This window comes from Hippoglossus hippoglossus, chromosome 13 (genome assembly GCF_009819705.1).
Source record: "Hippoglossus hippoglossus isolate fHipHip1 chromosome 13, fHipHip1.pri, whole genome shotgun sequence".
Taxonomy (NCBI): Eukaryota; Metazoa; Chordata; class Actinopteri; order Pleuronectiformes; family Pleuronectidae; genus Hippoglossus; species Hippoglossus hippoglossus.
The window spans coordinates 1,146,871-1,164,370 of record NC_047163.1 but is presented as its reverse complement, the minus strand read 5'-3'; the positions used below and the strand labels follow the sequence as shown (position 1 = coordinate 1,164,370).

Here is a 17,500-nt window from a genome sequence, read left to right as displayed (position 1 = left end):
CACCGGCGATGGATTTATTCAAAGCCAAACTTAAAGCACACGCGTCCGACTCTGCGTTTGTGAAAATGGTGAATTCTGATGTTCTGACACTGGAAAGCAGCTGCACGTGTACGAAACACTGGTGAACTTGCTACGAAGTGTTGCTACGACTAAACGCTGGCACTCGAAATTGTTATATGTATTAAAGCGGTTGTAAAAGATGGCCAGCAGAACTTGCGCTGTCCCATCCCCCTTGCTCCCCTTCGCTCCCCCTTTGCCGTTTGACAGTGTCTGTGTTTGTATGTGACATACACCTTACAGTCTTCAATGGTTTGATACCCACGATTTACTTTGAATATAACGAAACAAATGACCAGAACAAGGAGAAAACACAACACGTGAAATGGGGATTTTATGCTTTCATAGATACAATTATGTGGATTTATAATGAAATAAAAAGGTATTTTTCTTGGAAAAGATGTTGTTTTTCATATTTCAACCGATCTGTGTTACTTAACCCTCACCCTTTTTACAGAAACCTCATCATGTGACTCATGAAAACGTCTCTTTACAGGAGCGTCTGTTCAAATGGTTTAAAGCCACTGATAGAAAAGATCAAGCTCTTTTCATGCCTGAATATAAAGAGTGATATTTATTTTCTACATTTCCAATACCTGGTTTGTGTTCTGACATCTTGCCGACAGTTCATTTGCACGGCTGCATTACAGCCGACTAAGTGGTTGTAGCTGTCAGATTTAAACACGGGAGCTGATCTGTCTTTCATGGTTAAACAGAGATAAAGACGCCTGAATTGCTGCTTCCATTTCCCAGAAGAGAACTTTTAATGAAGACAGGCAGCGCTGCACTTCTCCCCCTCACGTCTCCAAGCCGTCAGCCTGTCAAGACGGAGAAAAGATTATCCTCCACTTTGCGACTCGCATTGTTGACGTCTTTTTGTTCCTGGGGAAACAATATCGTCCGTCAGTGACGCTTTAAATGTTTTTAATTAGCACTTTCACCTGATTTGACTGTTTCCATACGAGGTTCTGTCAGAACCCTGACGGCTCACCATCTGGGGGGGCGATGGAAGTCCAGCCTTTCAGCTTCTTCAAGTTTCATTTTACGAACATCAAGTTTAACGGTTTAGATTTAACCTCAGTGCCGTCGTCTTGACCTATGACCTCTACTCCTGACCTAGTTAAAGCCAGTAACACCAGTAACAGTGTGCTGGTCCTGATGGGAGTTGTGTTATTTGGCTGCAGCTTCTTCTCCTCATGTAGAGAAATGTAAATATAACTGTGGTTGTGTGTCTCGTCCATCCAGCACAGTTTCAGTCTGCTGAGGTCACTCTGACCTTTGACCCCTGAAATCTACTCAGTTCATCTAAACTAAATATCATGTTCAAAACATGTAATGTTATAGAGACATAAAACCAGCAAATTCCACTCATTGAACGATTGTAACACATTTGAAGATATTTCCTCCAGATGTGGTTGAGATGTGTTGTTCAGAAGAATCCGGCCGACAGACGTACGACATGAAAACATGAAGCAAAGAACCTGTCATCACAACTTCCTCTCATTAATAAACAGACGTTTAGTGATACATAGATTTGGGAAGTGACGCTAACGAGTGAAAGGACGATTTGGATCAGGTTGGATTTGTTGCTGTTTTCACCAGAGGACAAAGTCAGACTTTTATTTATCAGCCGCTCGTTTCCAACATGAACTAAATGAGAACACAACATGGACACGTGTTGTTAATCAGCTGCTTTCCTACACGTGTGACCTGATGAATCTAAGTCCAGAGCTCCGTCTCTTTCAGCTCCATGTTTGGTCTCCACCTCCTGAGACAAACATCACACTCTTCTTCACTGTTAGAAACTGTGGCCTCATTATTCCTGTGATTCAGGTTTGAACTGGTGCTTGAACCCGACTCATCTTCCTGTTCTCTGCTTCTGAGGACACAGAAGAACCTGCAGGTTGGAAACACAGGGTGAGCTGGAGCTGCCTCAGTGAAGCTGATCCTGAATCAGTGAGGAGCAGGAACATGCTGCTGTGTCATCAAGTGACTGTTCATGGACACTAGATGGAGCCACTTCCACACACACACTCGTGAGTCGTGCTCGTGCACAGCGACGCAGCTTCGTGTTGATGACAGCAGCTGCAACTGGGACATGAACTTCTGATCTGGTGTCTTTACACTGAACTGGTTCAAACCTCCTGAGGTTTCAAGGAAGGTTAATAAACCTGTCGGTGCAGGTTGTGGTTGAGAAGCATTATTATTATTTTACTGATCACGTCTCTTATCACGTCTCTTATATAGAATTATATAATATTATGAATTCATTAAGAGAAATGTCACAATTTACTTTATTATGCTCTGTTTTGTTTATATACCTGTCAATCAACTCACTTATGTTGTTGACAGGTGATTTTTTTTAAATATAACTGAAATCTTTGTAGAAAATAAATCCTAAACCTCAAGCTCATATTCTTGTTTTTAATTTTTCCTCCATGTGAAGCACTTTCAGCGGCTGTTTTGAAAGGTGCTATTTAAATAAAGCTGTTATTATTATAATTATTATTGTTCATATGAACTGTGCAGATTGGTTTTCAGATGCTGACGCTGTGGGAGCAGCAGGTTCACACTGGGACCAGAGCTGAGAGCACAGAGGTTAAAATATCAAGAAACTCAAGTTTCCACAATGAGCCCCACTTTGACAACTGAGAAGAAAAACTCCCTCATTAACTGGAAGAAACCTCAAATAATAATAATTTGTATTATAATTATAATAATAGATCCTGCAGCTGCACCTTAATGTGCCAGTAAGACAATGTAGAGGGGAAAGCCAACCCTGAGGAAACAACTTGCTATAAGTGAGATATAGATAGATATATAGATATATAGATATATGGATAGATAGATATATGGCCACACAGGACTTTAACTCAACACTTTCCGTTTCATCTCGACAAAACTGCACAAAATTCAGAAAGTACTCTCAACACATTTGTGTTTTTATTTAATAAAACCTTTATTGTCAGGGTCTGTTTGTAGGAAACATCCTCGTGTTACAGTTCGGCTGAGAGACGTCTGCAGACTCAGTGCAAACAGCTGGACTGAGCTCAGGAGGCAAAGAAGAGGGTCAAAGTTTCAGCAGCAGAACTTCATTAAAACACGTTCACCTGTTTTTGTATTGGTCGGACGCTCACTAATCAGAAGTTTGAGGAGGGGAAGAGGTCGGACAGTTTCCTGCAGGAAGTGGCTCCATCATATTCTACATTAAATCTACGTTATAAAATCCAAAGATTCCTGTTTCCACCTCGTTCGTTGGTCCATCATCCTGCAGCAGGGTTTTAACCACACCTGCTTTAAAATGTCCGTTTAGTAGCTGTTACTAGTAATAATGTTTACAGATGTTCATCCTCCTTCCAAGTTTTCTGCTCATCAACAGAAAAAGAATAAAAAATATGTTCTTCTAAATCGTCTCTGACCACTTTGTCTGAATGAAGAGTTTCCTGATCGCTCATCGACCAAAACTCGTTTCTACTAAACGACGTCGTTAGGCTCAGGAACTCTGAACCAAAGATTTGTTATCTGTTAAATCAAATGTTTTATTCGTGTCTGCATCAAACTGAAATGTAAAAGGTCCCATGAAAGACTTGACTCATCCGTCGCTCGATTGGTGGATTTATCTCCGTTCATCTCGGTGTCATTTCGTCCTTTTTACAGTGAATTTCCTGCGTTAAACTTTACAGTTGAAAATGGTCCATGTTGGCTCCTGTAGCGCCGCCGCTTCTCTTCCTAGAGTCAAACTTCAGCTATAAACTTATCGAACCAGTGATTAACCCGATGTCTGCGACCCGATTGGCCAGAATCGTTGACAGGAGCTTCCGGTGCTTTGTGAAGATGTAAACTCTGAAGTCACTGCTCATTGCACAATGACACTGGGCCCATATGCATGTTGGTCGTTAAGTCGTTTTGCTCATTGTAGCCTGTGGAGTGAATTAATGAACGTTCAGTAAATAACCGTATTCACCAAAAACACAGGACCCCTCCCTAAGTAAAGACAAACAATAATAATAATGACATTGATGATGATGTTTCATTTTACACCCATTCATGTGATATTAGTTGCGTCTCCACGTTTCAGCACCAACCAGTCCACCGCTCGGGGGTTTCAGCAGCTGCTCATCACAACCAGCAGCAAACACAAGAGAACAATGTTCAGCACTCGGCTCGGTCGCTTCTCGTGTTTGCTCCTGAAAGCGTCAATAGTTTGTTCCTCTCCGTGTTTCAGAAGCGAGGAGGGGGATGAAGCTGCTGCGCCTGATGTCCGCTGCTGCCTTTGTCCCTCAGCATCGTCAGCGCAGTGTTGGAGAAGTCCCTCAGGACGTCCACCGTCTCTCTCTGCAGCAGCAGAGACTCCTGCACAAACTCCTGCTGGCTCTCCACCAGCAGCTGGACGGACTGAGCCAGCATCTCCATAGACTGAGACATGGAGGTCAGCAGCATCCTGCTGGCTCGCTGCTGCTGCAGGCTCTGAGTGGCCATCTGGCCCACGGTGTCCTGGGACCGGCGAGAGGACGCTCCAGCCGGCAGAGGGTCACACGGGTTTGAGCCTGAGGTGCGGTGGACAAAGGAGGAGGGAGCAGCGGTCGCAGAAGCACCAGAGGAGGAGGAGACGGCAGCAGAGGGAGCGGGAGGAGGAGCAGAAGGTGGTAGGATGGAGGATGAGGAGGATGCACGGTCAGAGGTAGAGTCATTGGCGGAGGAAGCAGGGGGGGGCCTAGGGAGGGAGGAGGCAGTCATATTGGAGCTTGTAGGGGACTGCGACAAAGGAGGTGCAGCAGTGGACACAGCGGCGGCCTTTGAATCAGATGCTGAAGGGAAACCAGAGGAGGTGGAGGCTGCGGAAGAAGAGGGTCCCGGCATCGGTCTGGAGTAGTTGTGGTTCTGGATGTGGTTCTGGCTGCTTCGGGAGTAGGTGTGGACGGGCTTGACCCTCAGCAGGGCGTTGTCAGGAAGGGGGTCCAGAGCGGCGGCGGAGGAGGGCGGGGGAAGAGAGGCGGGAGCGGAGGAGAACAGGGAGTCGTCATTTTCATCAAAGTCCATGTTTCGTTCTGGGAGACGACAGAGACACCAAACATTTTAGTTTCACAGCTTCTGAAGAACAAACTCAGAGCAGCGACTGATGAGCTCTGCTCTGATTAAATGTCACTTTTCATACAAACCACTGAGGGAACGCTGTCGTAAACCTCATACACAGGAAATGAGGAAACACCGAAAGTAACACAGGTAAACAAAGAGATATCAAATAATAAAGTGCTTGAAGAGGAGCAAGTGAAACCAGAGTGAAGCAGTCGGGGTTTAAACAGGAGTGTGAACGCTGATCTGATAAACAGGAAGAACCAAGACCTTCAAGATCTTCATCAACTTATCACAGAAATCTGAAACATTCTGAGTCTCCGTCTGTTTTAGAGGCTGAGAAGTTTAAGTTTAAGTTTTCAAAGTGCTGAGGTTTCAGAAGTGAGATGTTCTTCGTGCTTTGCTCTCACCTCCTTCGTCTCCCAGCTCCAAGTCAAAGTCGGAGGAGGAATGAAAGGGATCTCCTGTGGGACATAAAGACATGACATCACATCCTTTCTGCTGCGACACAGATAGAAAGTTGCTGTGGATGATAAACACAGAGCCACGAGGTTTCCTCTGCTTACCGCCCAGTTCCTTCTCCGGTGAGGAGAGAGGAGACATGTCGTAGGAGGCTCCTCCAGGTAACGAGATGGAGCTGTCCGTCAAACCGAGGTAGGAGTAATTGGCGGCGCTGGACGTCAGACCTTTCGGGTAAAGCTTTGACGATTCCTCGTCGTCGTCAGGTTCCTGTTCACTGTCGCCGTCTGAGAACAGCATGTGATTAAAGGTTTGATTCAAGACAAACAATGACACGTACGTCAGTCGATGTTCATCCAGTGTTTACGTTTGTATTTTTACTTCCTGTGTCGTCATTTCCTGGAGAATCTTCAAACGCTTCACGTCTCTAAAATCTGTACGAGCTCAGCTAAAAGCTTCTGGGAGTTAATAAACCATAATAAACGATTACAGAACTGAAATTGTGCTAGAAAATGTAATAAGTAATTAAATAACACATTAAATGTATAGAAACATGAATTAAATATTTCTTAACTAACTATGAACACTTTGTAACTGCTCCTCTCCCGACAGGCTCTGGTACGACCCCACGTTATCTACAGTTCTCACCGTGAGTAGATCAATGTTATTACGTCTCAAGCCTTCAACACGACGAGGTCGAAGACAGAGGCCTCGACTTTCTGCTGCTCACCTCCACTGGGACTCATCCGCAGGATCTTATGCACCATCTTCTCCACGGGGCCCAGGTTCTTCTTCCTCAGGTTGCTGCCATTCGGGCCCCTGAAGGTGGCGATACGTCGCTTCCCGTCACATTTGAGGTCCGCCCATTTCTTCATGATCTGACGCACCTGTGAGGAGACGCATCACTTTAACCAGTACGACATCATGGTCGTGAGGAGACGCATCACTTTAACCAGTACGACATCATGGTCGTGAGGAGACGCATCACTTTAACCAGTACGACATCATGGTCGTGAGGAGACGCATCACTTTAACCAGTACGACATCATGGTCGTATGGAGACGCATCACTTTAACCAGTACGACATCATGGTCGTGAGGAGACGCATCACTTTAACCAGTACGACATCATGGTCGTGAGGAGACGCATCACTTTAACCAGTACGACATCATGGTCGTGAGGAGACGCATCACTTTAACCAGTACGACATCATGGTCGTGAGGAGACGCATCACTTTAACCAGTACGACATCATGGTCGTGAGGAGACGCATCACTTTAACCAGTACGACATCATGGTCGTGAGGAGACGCATCACTTTAACCAGTACGACATCATGGTCGTGAGGAGACGCATCACTTTAACCAGTACGACATCATGGTCGTATGGAGACGCATCACTTTAACCAGTACGACATCATGGTCGTGAGGAGACGCATCACTTTAACAGTACGACATCATGGTCGTATGGAGACGCATCACTTTAACCAGTACGACATCATGGTCGTGAGGAGACGCATCACTTTAACCAGTACGACATCATGGTCGTGAGGAGACGCATCACTTTAACCAGTACGACATCATGGTCGTATGGAGACGCATCACTTTAACCAGTACGACATCATGGTCGTATGGATCACAGCTGGAGAGCTACAACCTAGACCGGCATGAAAAGGTCCAGTGTGCACATTAAAGATACAGAGTGTGGATTCAGTGCCACAAGAACCACAGGGTGCTTATTATACTTTTAAATAATTTATAATAATTTATCTATAAGAGTATTTCTCTTTTATTGCAGACGATAAAAGAGAAATACTATTAGACACAGTTTTCCTTCTAATAACTGAAGTAAACGATGACAGAAACAAACCTCTCGGTGATTCTCTCCCAGGCCGTTGATCTGATTCGTGATTTCAGCCCACGTCTGTTTCTTGGTCTCGGCTGACACGCCCTGGTTAAACTTCCCTACAGACGAGGAGAGGCAGAGAGAGTGTGTGATATTTAACGTTTCTCTTCAGTGGTTGTTCCAAGCAGAGTGTGTAAATATACAAGAACGTGATGCTCGTCTGTTTGAGGTGTCGTGATACAGGTGCAGATTTTAAGAGGCAGCTGGCTGGACCACAGTGAGAAAGCAGATTTCAAATCGGTATCAGGAAAGAGAAGATGGTGTCAGAACATCTCTGGCAATAACTCTAAATGTGTTCTCGGCTTCAGGCTTTGGACAAAGTCCTTTTAAACAGAGGAAGTGAAGACGCAGGTTCCTTCTACTCACTGAGGATGATGTATCTGTTCCTCTTCACTGCCTCCAGCAGCACTTTGACCTCGTTGAAGGAGAACCTCGGTTTGGCTCTCAAACCTCCTTTTGCTCCTCCCACCTTAAACTCTTCATCGTCCTCACGCCATGAGGCCGACATGGCTCCACCTCCTCCTCGTCCGCTCCTCTAAATCTTCTTCTGAGGTTCCTGCTGGTACGACTCTGGTACCGAGTCCGGTTTCCTCGCCCTGAAGGAGCGCCTGGTCCTGATCTGGATGGAAGAGGGTCTGCAAAACACAGGAAGAAGAAGAGAACGAATGAGAGGAAAGTCAAAGAGAAAGACTCCCAACAACTCTACAACACATCGGAATGGATGAGTCACACACTGATGCAGTAAACCAGCCAATCCTGAGCCTCGTGTAGCTCTGGTGATAACGTTGTCTCCTCTCAGACAAGTCATCGAAACAGACGGGAACATAGAACAGTGGCATGAACCTGAAGAGGAAACATGTTGGAGATATTCTTCTTCTCCTTCTCCTCTCAGTTTATTGTGGCTGGTAAAACAACTTTCAGGTTGATATCGCAGCGATGTTGTCATGTGACATCGGCTCTGCACAGGTTTTCTTTGAGGCTTTAATGTTACGTGTTTCCAAACTTGACGTCTACATCATGATTCTGACCAATCAGATATCTCTCATTCTGTTTTGACGACTCAGAACTACAAAGATCTGGAATGTGTTTCAGTCTGCGTGTGTGATAAATGTCTGTTTGTTGATGAGACACAAACCTGTTTACATGTGTATTTGTAAAAGAACAGAGTCATAGAGATATTGTTTGAATAAATGATTGATTAGAACTTGAACCTGTTGGTCACTGGGGACTTGATAAACATATAAGATATAAGATACAGAGACAGAATGTTTTCATCCCAGTCTGACGCAGCTTTAGTCTCATAATAAAATCTGCAGTTTTCACAGACTAAGAACTTCTTGTTCTCTACACTGCCCCCAGCTGGTTACATTTTAAAATGAAGAGGGAAAATGCCTTGATGATGAAGAACAACGAAGAAGAAGGAGCTCGATGATCTGCTGTGATTTGTTCTCCATCTTTATCGAATCACAGAAATATCTCCCATGAATCCACGTTTTACAGTGAAGACTTAATTAAAACATCTTAATTACCTTTTTTTTAAAAAAAAACTTGTTTAATATTTCCCATAGTTCTTATTAATTTCTGTGATTTATCTTGTTTGTCAATGAATTTAATTTCTACCAGTCAAGTCAAACTGTATAAGATAATTGTAAACGTATTAACAGACAAGAACAACTTTTCTATTATATATTGTAACATACCACTTTATATGATATCATATACTAGTTAATTTATATCTATATATGCACGTATATAGTTAAACTGTAGTAAACTGCTTCAGATGTTTATCTTCAGTCTGTCACGTGTTCTCTTGTTTGCCTCATTCTGAATTTACATGGATCAATAAAGTTTATTTTATTTGAACTTATAAAATGAATCTCATGCCCGCTGCTGCGTCTCTTCCGGTCACGTGGTCGGTGAGAGCCAATCAGCCGGCAGCTCTCCGGTGCCTTTGTGGTGCTCGTGCATGAGCAGCTGCACCGTCTCCGCCATCTCGGTTTGCTGCGCGCGCCTGAGCCGCCGCAACGTGAAACCGGAAAAACGCGACGATCTAACGTCGGTAACGATGCGCGAAGGAACCGTGGACGAGGAGGCGACGCGTCCCTCCGCTGCGTCAAGTAGATCCGCGCGATTCCCGGTGCTCGACGGCCGGAGGAGGAAGCGTCCGCTGGCTCCGCCGCTGCGCCCGTTTTTACGCATTGTAGCTATACGTGCGTTTTCGCGCGTTGTAGCTCTACGTGCTATTTAACGCCAAACCGCGCACGCTCCGGTGTTCGGTGTAAGAAGGTGAACGTAGGAAATAGTTACCAGGAAAATGGCGCTGCTCGCTCCCTCCTTCCTCGGCGCGTCTCCCGAAACTTCGGACTGACGAGAACAGCCGAACTGCGCAGACTCCGCTGCGCCACTTTCTGTTTTTTCCTGCCTTGAACGCGCAAACATTTTCCTGCGGCTGCGCGCCCCCATGCTGCCCTTCTCCCAGCATGCACCGCGCAGTCCCGTTCCCTAATGCACCCGCCAGTCAATCAATTAATAATGTGATTAATTAATGATCAGGATCAAAGGACCTCCTCGTGATGCTGACTGTCACCAAGACAACCGCCTCACACACCAGTGATGTCATGACTCTCATCTTCATGGTCACATGACAACACACACGTGAGAAGCACGGAGGTCAAAGGTCAACACAGGTCATCAGCTGCTTATTGGTAGATAATTATTAACCACAAACCACAGCATCTGGATTTAATGACACGTGACATCAGGACAGATGTGTCGGTCTAATGCTCAGCGTTCTGTAGCTCCACTTATTCATCTGGATCTGGCCTCGAAATCATGTCTTTCAATCAACTTATACTTAAAATATTAAATACTTCTTATATATCCATCTATTTATCTATTTATCTGACCGTGTCCTCAGAACGTGATGTAACTCATCATGAAACCCAGATGCTAAATAACCACATGTGATTTTTCAGGTTTGCTGTGAAAACAAGTGATGAAGTGAGATTTAGAAAATAAAGACTCGTCACTTTTCCTCCATTTTCTGTCACCGCGGAGCAGAAAGAAGATGGAGAGGCCTGGTGGAGCAGGTTCCGTGTTTGTCCGCTTGGTGTCAGCAGAGAGCTTCATCTGGGGACAAATACGTGATTCCTGCTTCTTGGCAGTACCCGGCTGGGCCTGCAGGGGGCGCCATCATGCACGTGTTTCAGCCCCAATGGAAGATTCCAGAGAAGGGGGGGGGGGGCACAGTGATGTTTACACTGGGAGATAAAGTGATGTCTCTTATTTATGAAATCTTTAAATATATTCTACAGATTAATTCTCATTTTACCCGAAACATGAGTAATGCCAGTTGTGGGTTTCAGACTCACGGCCCCGGGGCCACAGACCCGCTTGTGTTCGCTGCAGTGACCCAGTTCCCCCACAGTTCCCCCACATGGCGTCCTGTGGCCCGACTCTGACCACATGAGTCCAGACGTTCACCCCTCAAGTACAAGTACACACAGTTGTGTTAAAAACGACTCAAGTAAAAGTATCAAAGTACTGATTCAACCTCTTTACTCCAGTAAAAGTTCAGGCAGGAAATGTACTAAAAGTATAAAAGTAAAAAGTTTCTCTATCCAGAGATAATTACACTTAAACCACTTGTGACTTCAAACCACATAAAAAACAACCAATAGTCCAGGAGGATAAAACGTGTGTTGACTGAAGTTTTCTTTAAGTCCAGAGAAGAAGAAGGACGTCGTCTTGTTTCTCCTCATCGTGGACATCGGATCCTTTCCTCTTCTCTCCTGGAATCTGGGTTGATGTTGGGAAGGCGACGCTCGATGATGCAAAATAAAAAAGATGGATAATTTCCTTCAAATGCATTAAAGTTACGAGCCTGTTTTGAAAATGTGAGCAGGAGAAAATCTGGATATGTGTTTGAAATGTGGAGTAAAAGAAAAAAATCTACAGAAGTACAATAATGAAGTATCTGTACAGAGCCGTGAAAAATGCACAAACCATAACTCCCATCAGAATATATTCAGAATAAAGAGAAACACTCACTATGACCTCACTACTGAGAAAGTCCCTGTGAATACAAAAGCAATAATGTTACAAGAAAGAGAAGAACAGCGGCGGCACGTTGGAGCGAGCAGGAGGAATTAGAAAAGGGAGAAGAGGGCGACGCCTCCTCTATCGCTTCATGAGGTTGTTGGCTTTCTGGTTGGCAGCGTCGATGCGGGACACGTTGAGGACGGCCTGCAGACGGGAAGACGAGAGTCAATGCTGCGTCACAGCCCGAGTGAAAACATGAAACCAACAGAACCAACAGAACCTGCCCCAGCGAACAGAATCTATTCAATCTAATACTTCAGTCACGTGACAGAAAGAAAATCAGCTTGTTGACGTCAATTATCTCATTTCAGAGGCAACATGTCAGTCAGCTCCTGCTCCGGACTGTAAATACTTACTTATTTATCTATTTAACTACAACCAATCAATATCACAATCAGTTATTTATTCTATTTGGTGTCTAAACCTCTGGATTGCCCCCTGGTGGCTGGCTGCAGTATAGATCATAAACCCCACCTCCTCCATGTTAGCAGATAGGACACGGCTCCAACAACAAAAATCTAAGTAGTTAAGTTACGTAAATGTTTGTCAAAGAATGTTTCTGTAATTTTAGATAGTTCTTATCTCACTGATGTTTGTTCACGTGTTCGCGTTTCTGATCTTTATTTAGAGTCGACTGTTGACCTTTGACCCTACACAGGATAACTGAACGAGGTGCACTGATTCATGTATATCTGCTACAGTTAGTATTTGGTGCATGTTGATGTTAGTATTTAGTGCATGTTGATGTTAGTATTTGGTGCATGTTGATGTTAGTATTTAGTGCACGTTGAAGTTAGTATTTAGTGCATGTTGAAGTTAGTATTTGGTGCATGTTGATGTTAGTATTTGGTGCATGTTGATGTTAGTATTTGGTGCATGTTGAAGTTAGTATTTAGTGCATGTTGAAGTTAGTATTTGGTGCATGTTGATGTTAGTATTTGGTGCATGTTGAAGTTAGTATTTGGTGCATGTTGATGTTAGTATTTGGTGCATGTTGATGTTAGTATTTAGTGCACGTTGAAGTTAGTATTTGGTGCATGTTGATGTTAGTATTTGGTGCATGTTGATGTTAGTATTTGGTGCATGTTGAAGTTAGTATTTGGTGCATGTTGATGTTAGTATTTGGTGCATGTTGAAGTTAGTATTTGGTGCATGTTGATGTTAGTATTTGGTGCATGTTGATGTTAGTATTTAGTGCATGTTGAAGTTAGTATTTGGTGCATGTTGATGTTAGTATTTGGTGCATGTTGAAGTTAGTATTTGGTGCATGTTGAAGTTAGTATTTAGTGCATGTTGAAGTTAGTATTTGGTGCATGTTGAAGTTAGTATTTGGTGCATGTTGATGTTAGTATTTGGTGCATGTTGAAGTTAGTATTTGGTGCATGTTGATGTTAGTATTTGGTGCATGTTGATGTTAGTATTTGGTGCATGTTGATGTTAGTATTTAGTGCATGTTGATGTTAGTATTTAGTGCATGTTGAAGTTAGTATTTGGTGCATGTTGATGTTAGTATTTAGTGCATGTTGATGTTAGTATTTAGTGCATGTTGAAGTTAGTATTCAGTGCATGTTGAAGTTAGTATTTAGTGCATGTTGAAGTTAGTATTTAGTGCATGTTGAAGTTAGTATTTAGTGCATGTTGAAGTTAGTATTTAGTGCATGTTGAAGTTAGTATTTGGTGCATGTTGATGTTAGTATTTGGTGCATGTTGATGTTAGTATTTGGTGCATGTTGAAGTTAGTATTTAGTGCATGTTGAAGTTAGTATTTGGTGCATGTTGAAGTTAGTATTTGGTGCATGTTGATGTTAGTATTTAGTGCATGTTGAAGTTAGTATTTGGTGCATGTTGAAGTTAGTATTTGGTGCATGTTGATGTTAGTATTTGGTGCACGTTGATGTTAGTATTTGGTGCATGTTGATGTTAGTATTTAGTGCATGTTGATGTTAGTATTTGGTGCACGTTGAAGTTAGTATTTAGTGCATGTTGAAGTTAGTATTTGGTGCATGTTGATGTTAGTATTTGGTGCATGTTGATGTTAGTATTTGGTGCATGTTGATGTTAGTATTTAGTGCATGTTGAAGTTAGTATTTGGTGCATGTTGATGTTAGTATTTAGTGCATGTTGAAGTTAGTATTTAGTGCATGTTGAAGTTAGTATTTGGTGCATGTTGATGTTAGTATTTGGTGCATGTTGATGTTAGTATTTAGTGCATGTTGAAGTTAGTATTTAGTGCATGTTGAAGTTAGTATTTAGTGCATGTTGAAGTTAGTATTTAGTGCATGTTGAAGTTAGTATTTAGTGCATGTTGAAGTTAGTATTTAGTGCATGTTGAAGTTAGTATTTAGTGCATGTTGAAGTTAGTATTTAGTGCATGTTGATGTTAGTATTTAGTGCATGTTGAAGTTAGTATTTGGTGCACGTTGAAGTTAGTATTTAGTGCATGTTGATGTTAGTATTTGGTGCATGTTGATGTTAGTATTTGGTGCATGTTGATGTTAGTATTTAGTGCATGTTGAAGTTAGTATTTAGTGCATGTTGAAGTTAGTATTTAGTGCATGTTGAAGTTAGTATTTAGTGCATGTTGAAGTTAGTATTTAGTGCATGTTGATGTTAGTATTTAGTGCATGTTGAAGTTAGTATTTGGTGCATGTTGATGTTAGTATTTAGTGCACGTTGAAGTTAGTATTTGGTGCACGTTGATGTTAGTATTTGGTGCATGTTGATGTTAGTATTTGGTGCATGTTGATGTTAGTATTTGGTGCATGTTGATGTTAGTATTTGGTGCATGTTGAAGTTAGTATTTAGTGCATGTTGAAGTTAGTATTTGGTGCATGTTGATGTTAGTATTCGGTGCATGTTGATGTTAGTATTTAGTGCATGTTGAAGTTAGTATTTGGTGCACGTTGATGTTAGTATTTGGTGCATGTTGATGTTAGTATTTAGTGCACGTTGAAGTTAGTATTTGGTGCACGTTGATGTTAGTATTTGGTGCATGTTGATGTTAGTATTTGGTGCATGTTGATGTTAGTATTTGGTGCATGTTGAAGTTAGTATTTAGTGCATGTTGAAGTTAGTATTTGGTGCATGTTGATGTTAGTATTTGGTGCATGTTGATGTTAGTATTTGGTGCATGTTGAAGTTAGTATTTAGTGCATGTTGAAGTTAGTATTTGGTGCATGTTGATGTTAGTATTCAGTGCATGTTGAAGTTAGTATTTAGTGCATGTTGATGTTAGTATTTAGTGCATGTTGAAGTTAGTATTTAGTGCATGTTGAAGTTAGTATTTAGTGCATGTTGAAGTTAGTATTTAGTGCATGTTGAAGTTAGTATTTAGTGCATGTTGAAGTTAGTATTTAGTGCATGTTGATGTTAGTATTTAGTGCATGTTGATGTTAGTATTTGGTGCATGTTGAAGTTAGTATTTAGTGCATGTTGAAGTTAGTATTTAGTGCATGTTGATGTTAGTATTTGGTGCATGTTGATGTTAGTATTTGGTGCATGTTGAAGTTAGTATTTGGTGCATGTTGATGTTAGTATTTAGTGCATGTTGAAGTTAGTATTTAGTGCATGTTGATGTTAGTATTCAGTGCATGTTGATGTTAGTATTTGGTGCATGTTGATGTTAGTATTTAGTGCATGTTGAAGTTAGTATTTGGTGCATGTTGAAGTTAGTATTTAGTGCATGTTGATGTTAGTATTCAGTGCATGTTGATGTTAGTATTTAGTGCATGTTGAAGTTAGTATTTGGTGCATGTTGAAGTTAGTATTTAGTGCATGTTGAAGTTAGTATTTGGTGCATGTTGATGTTAGTATTTGGTGCATGTTGATGTTAGTATTTAGTGCATGTTGAAGTTAGTATTTGGTGCATGTTGAAGTTAGTATTTGGTGCACGTTGAAGTTAGTATTTGGTGCACGTTGATGTTAGTATTTGGTGCATGTTGATGTTAGTATTTGGTGCATGTTGATGTTAGTATTTGGTGCATGTTGAAGTTAGTATTTGGTGCATGTTGAAGTTAGTATTTAGTGCATGTTGAAGTTAGTATTTGGTGCATGTTGATGTTAGTATTTGGTGCATGTTGATGTTAGTATTTAGTGCACGTTGAAGTTAGTATTTGGTGCATGTTGATGTTAGTATTTGGTGCATGTTGATGTTAGTATTTGGTGCATGTTGATGTTAGTATTTAGTGCATGTTGATGTTAGTATTTGGTGCACGTTGATGTTAGTATTTAGTGCATGTTGAAGTTAGTATTTGGTGCATGTTGAAGTTAGTATTTGGTGCATGTTGATGTTAGTATTTGGTGCATGTTGATGTTAGTATTTGGTGCACGTTGATGTTAGTATTTGGTGCATGTTAATGTTAGTATTTGGTGCATGTTGATGTTAGTATTTGGTGCACGTTGATGTTAGTATTTGGTGCATGTTGATGTTAGTATTTGGTGCATGTTGATGTTAGTATTTGGTGCACGTTGAAGTTAGTATTTAGTGCATGTTGAAGTTAGTATTTAGTGCATGTTGAAGTTAGTATTTGGTGCATGTTGAAGTTAGTATTTGGTGCATGTTGATGTTAGTATTTAGTGCATGTTGATGTTAGTATTTGGTGCATGTTGATGTTAGTATTTGGTGCACGTTGAAGTTAGTATTTAGTGCATGTTGAAGTTAGTATTTGGTGCATGTTGATGTTAGTATTTGGTGCATGTTGATGTTAGTATTTGGTGCACGTTGAAGTTAGTATTTAGTGCATGTTGAAGTTAGTATTTGGTGCATGTTGAAGTTAGTATTTGGTGCATGTTGATGTTAGTATTTAGTGCATGTTGATGTTAGTATTTGGTGCATGTTGAAGTTAGTATTTAGTGCATGTTGAAGTTAGTATTTGGTGCATGTTGATGTTAGTATTTGGTGCACGTTGAAGTTAGTATTTAGTGCATGTTGAAGTTAGTATTTGGTGCATGTTGAAGTTAGTATTTGGTGCATGTTGATGTTAGTATTTGGTGCACGTTGAAGTTAGTATTTAGTGCATGTTGAAGTTAGTATTTAGTGCATGTTGAAGTTAGTATTTGGTGCATGTTGAAGTTAGTATTTGGTGCATGTTGATGTTAGTATTTGGTGCATGTTGATGTTAGTATTTGGTGCATGTTGAAGTTAGTATTTAGTGCATGTTGAAGTTAGTATTTGGTGCATGTTGAAGTTAGTATTTGGTGCATGTTGATGTTAGTATTTAGTGCATGTTGATGTTAGTATTTGGTGCACGTTGAAGTTAGTATTTAGTGCATGTTGATGTTAGTATTTGGTGCATGTTGAAGTTAGTATTTAGTGCATGTTGAAGTTAGTATTTGGTGCATGTTGAAGTTAGTATTTAGTGCATGTTGAAGTTAGTATTTGGTGCATGTTGAAGTTAGTATTTGGTGCATGTTGATGTTAGTATTTGGTGCATGTTGATGTTAGTATTTGGTGCACGTTGAAGTTAGTATTTAGTGCATGTTGATGTTAGTATTTGGTGCATGTTGAAGTTAGTATTTAGTGCATGTTGAAGTTAGTATTTGGTGCATGTTGAAGTTAGTATTTAGTGCATGTTGATGTTAGTATTTAGTGCATGTTGAAGTTAGTATTTGGTGCATGTTGAAGTTAGTATTTAGTGCATGTTGATGTTAGTATTTGGTGCATGTTGAAGTTAGTATTTAGTGCATGTTGAAGTTAGTATTTGGTGCATGTTGATGTTAGTATTTAGTGCATGTTGATGTTAGTATTTAGTGCATGTTGATGTTAGTATTTGGTGCATGTTGATGTTAGTATTTAGTGCACGTTGAAGTTAGTATTTAGTGCACGTTGAGTGGACACAGTACTTTTCCCTGTATGCGATCGATCTGGTCGTTCTGCAGTTTGATCTCGCTGCCTAAGTCCAGAGCCAT

General features: G+C 41.5%; 3 protein-coding genes across 7 annotated transcripts in view; 1 reads left to right on the top strand and 2 right to left on the bottom strand.

Annotated features, from left to right (window-relative positions):
* The window catches only part of si:cabz01090165.1 (uncharacterized protein LOC100333421 homolog), a 218,312-nt gene extending 217,861 nt beyond the window's left edge, over nucleotides 1–451 (top strand). For both annotated transcript variants that reach the window (XM_034604875.1, XM_034604874.1), the window contains exon 16: nucleotides 1–451. This exon is cut by the window's left edge. The gene's annotated coding sequence lies outside the window, so the exon portion shown is untranslated.
* A 2,758-nt stretch (nucleotides 452–3,209) lies between these two features.
* Nucleotides 3,210–9,962, bottom strand: zgc:113149 (uncharacterized protein LOC541363 homolog). Of its 2 annotated transcripts, none has more exons than XM_034604880.1 (7): nucleotides 9,800–9,962; nucleotides 7,859–8,127; nucleotides 7,457–7,551; nucleotides 6,320–6,476; nucleotides 5,700–5,876; nucleotides 5,541–5,594; nucleotides 3,210–5,105 (listed from the first exon to the last, which is right to left on the bottom strand). In XM_034604880.1, the coding sequence occupies exons 2-7, from the start codon at nucleotides 7,998–8,000 to the stop codon at nucleotides 4,279–4,281; spliced, it is 1,452 nt and encodes a 483-aa protein (XP_034460771.1). In that variant the 5' UTR covers nucleotides 8,001–8,127; nucleotides 9,800–9,962; the 3' UTR covers nucleotides 3,210–4,278. The 2 variants fall into 2 exon arrangements, with proteins under 2 accessions (XP_034460771.1, XP_034460770.1); XM_034604879.1 differs by having other exon boundaries at nucleotides 5,697–5,876; nucleotides 9,800–9,961.
* Nucleotides 9,963–11,602: 1,640 nt separating this feature from the next.
* zgc:101731 (SNARE_SNAP25N and SNARE_SNAP23C domain-containing protein) overlaps nucleotides 11,603–17,500 on the bottom strand; it is a 12,155-nt gene continuing 6,257 nt past the window's right edge. For all 3 annotated transcript variants that reach the window (XM_034604883.1, XM_034604884.1, XM_034604885.1), the window contains exons 7-8: nucleotides 17,435–17,500; nucleotides 11,603–11,737 (exon numbers count right to left, since the gene is read on the bottom strand). The exon at nucleotides 17,435–17,500 is cut by the window's right edge and continues 79 nt beyond it. In XM_034604883.1, coding sequence (XP_034460774.1) covers nucleotides 11,672–11,737; nucleotides 17,435–17,500 — 132 coding nt within the window. In that variant the 3' untranslated portion in view covers nucleotides 11,603–11,671. The remainder of the gene's footprint in view (nucleotides 11,738–17,434) is intronic.

What these genes read in the sequence shown, in the direction of transcription:
- zgc:113149 (XM_034604879.1), bottom strand. Translation starts at nt 8,000, where the DNA reads ATGTCGGCCTCATGGCGTGAGGACGATGAAGAGTTTAAGGTGGGAGGA. An exon ending in TGGGAGAGAATCACCGAGAG is followed by an intron (nt 6,477 to 7,456) that starts GTTTGTTTCTGT and finishes GTCTCCTCACAG; the next exon opens with GTGCGTCAGATCATGAAGAA. An exon ending in GCGGATGAGTCCCAGTGGAG is followed by an intron (nt 5,877 to 6,319) that starts GTGAGCAGCAGA and finishes TGCTGTTCTCAG; the next exon opens with ACGGCGACAGTGAACAGGAA.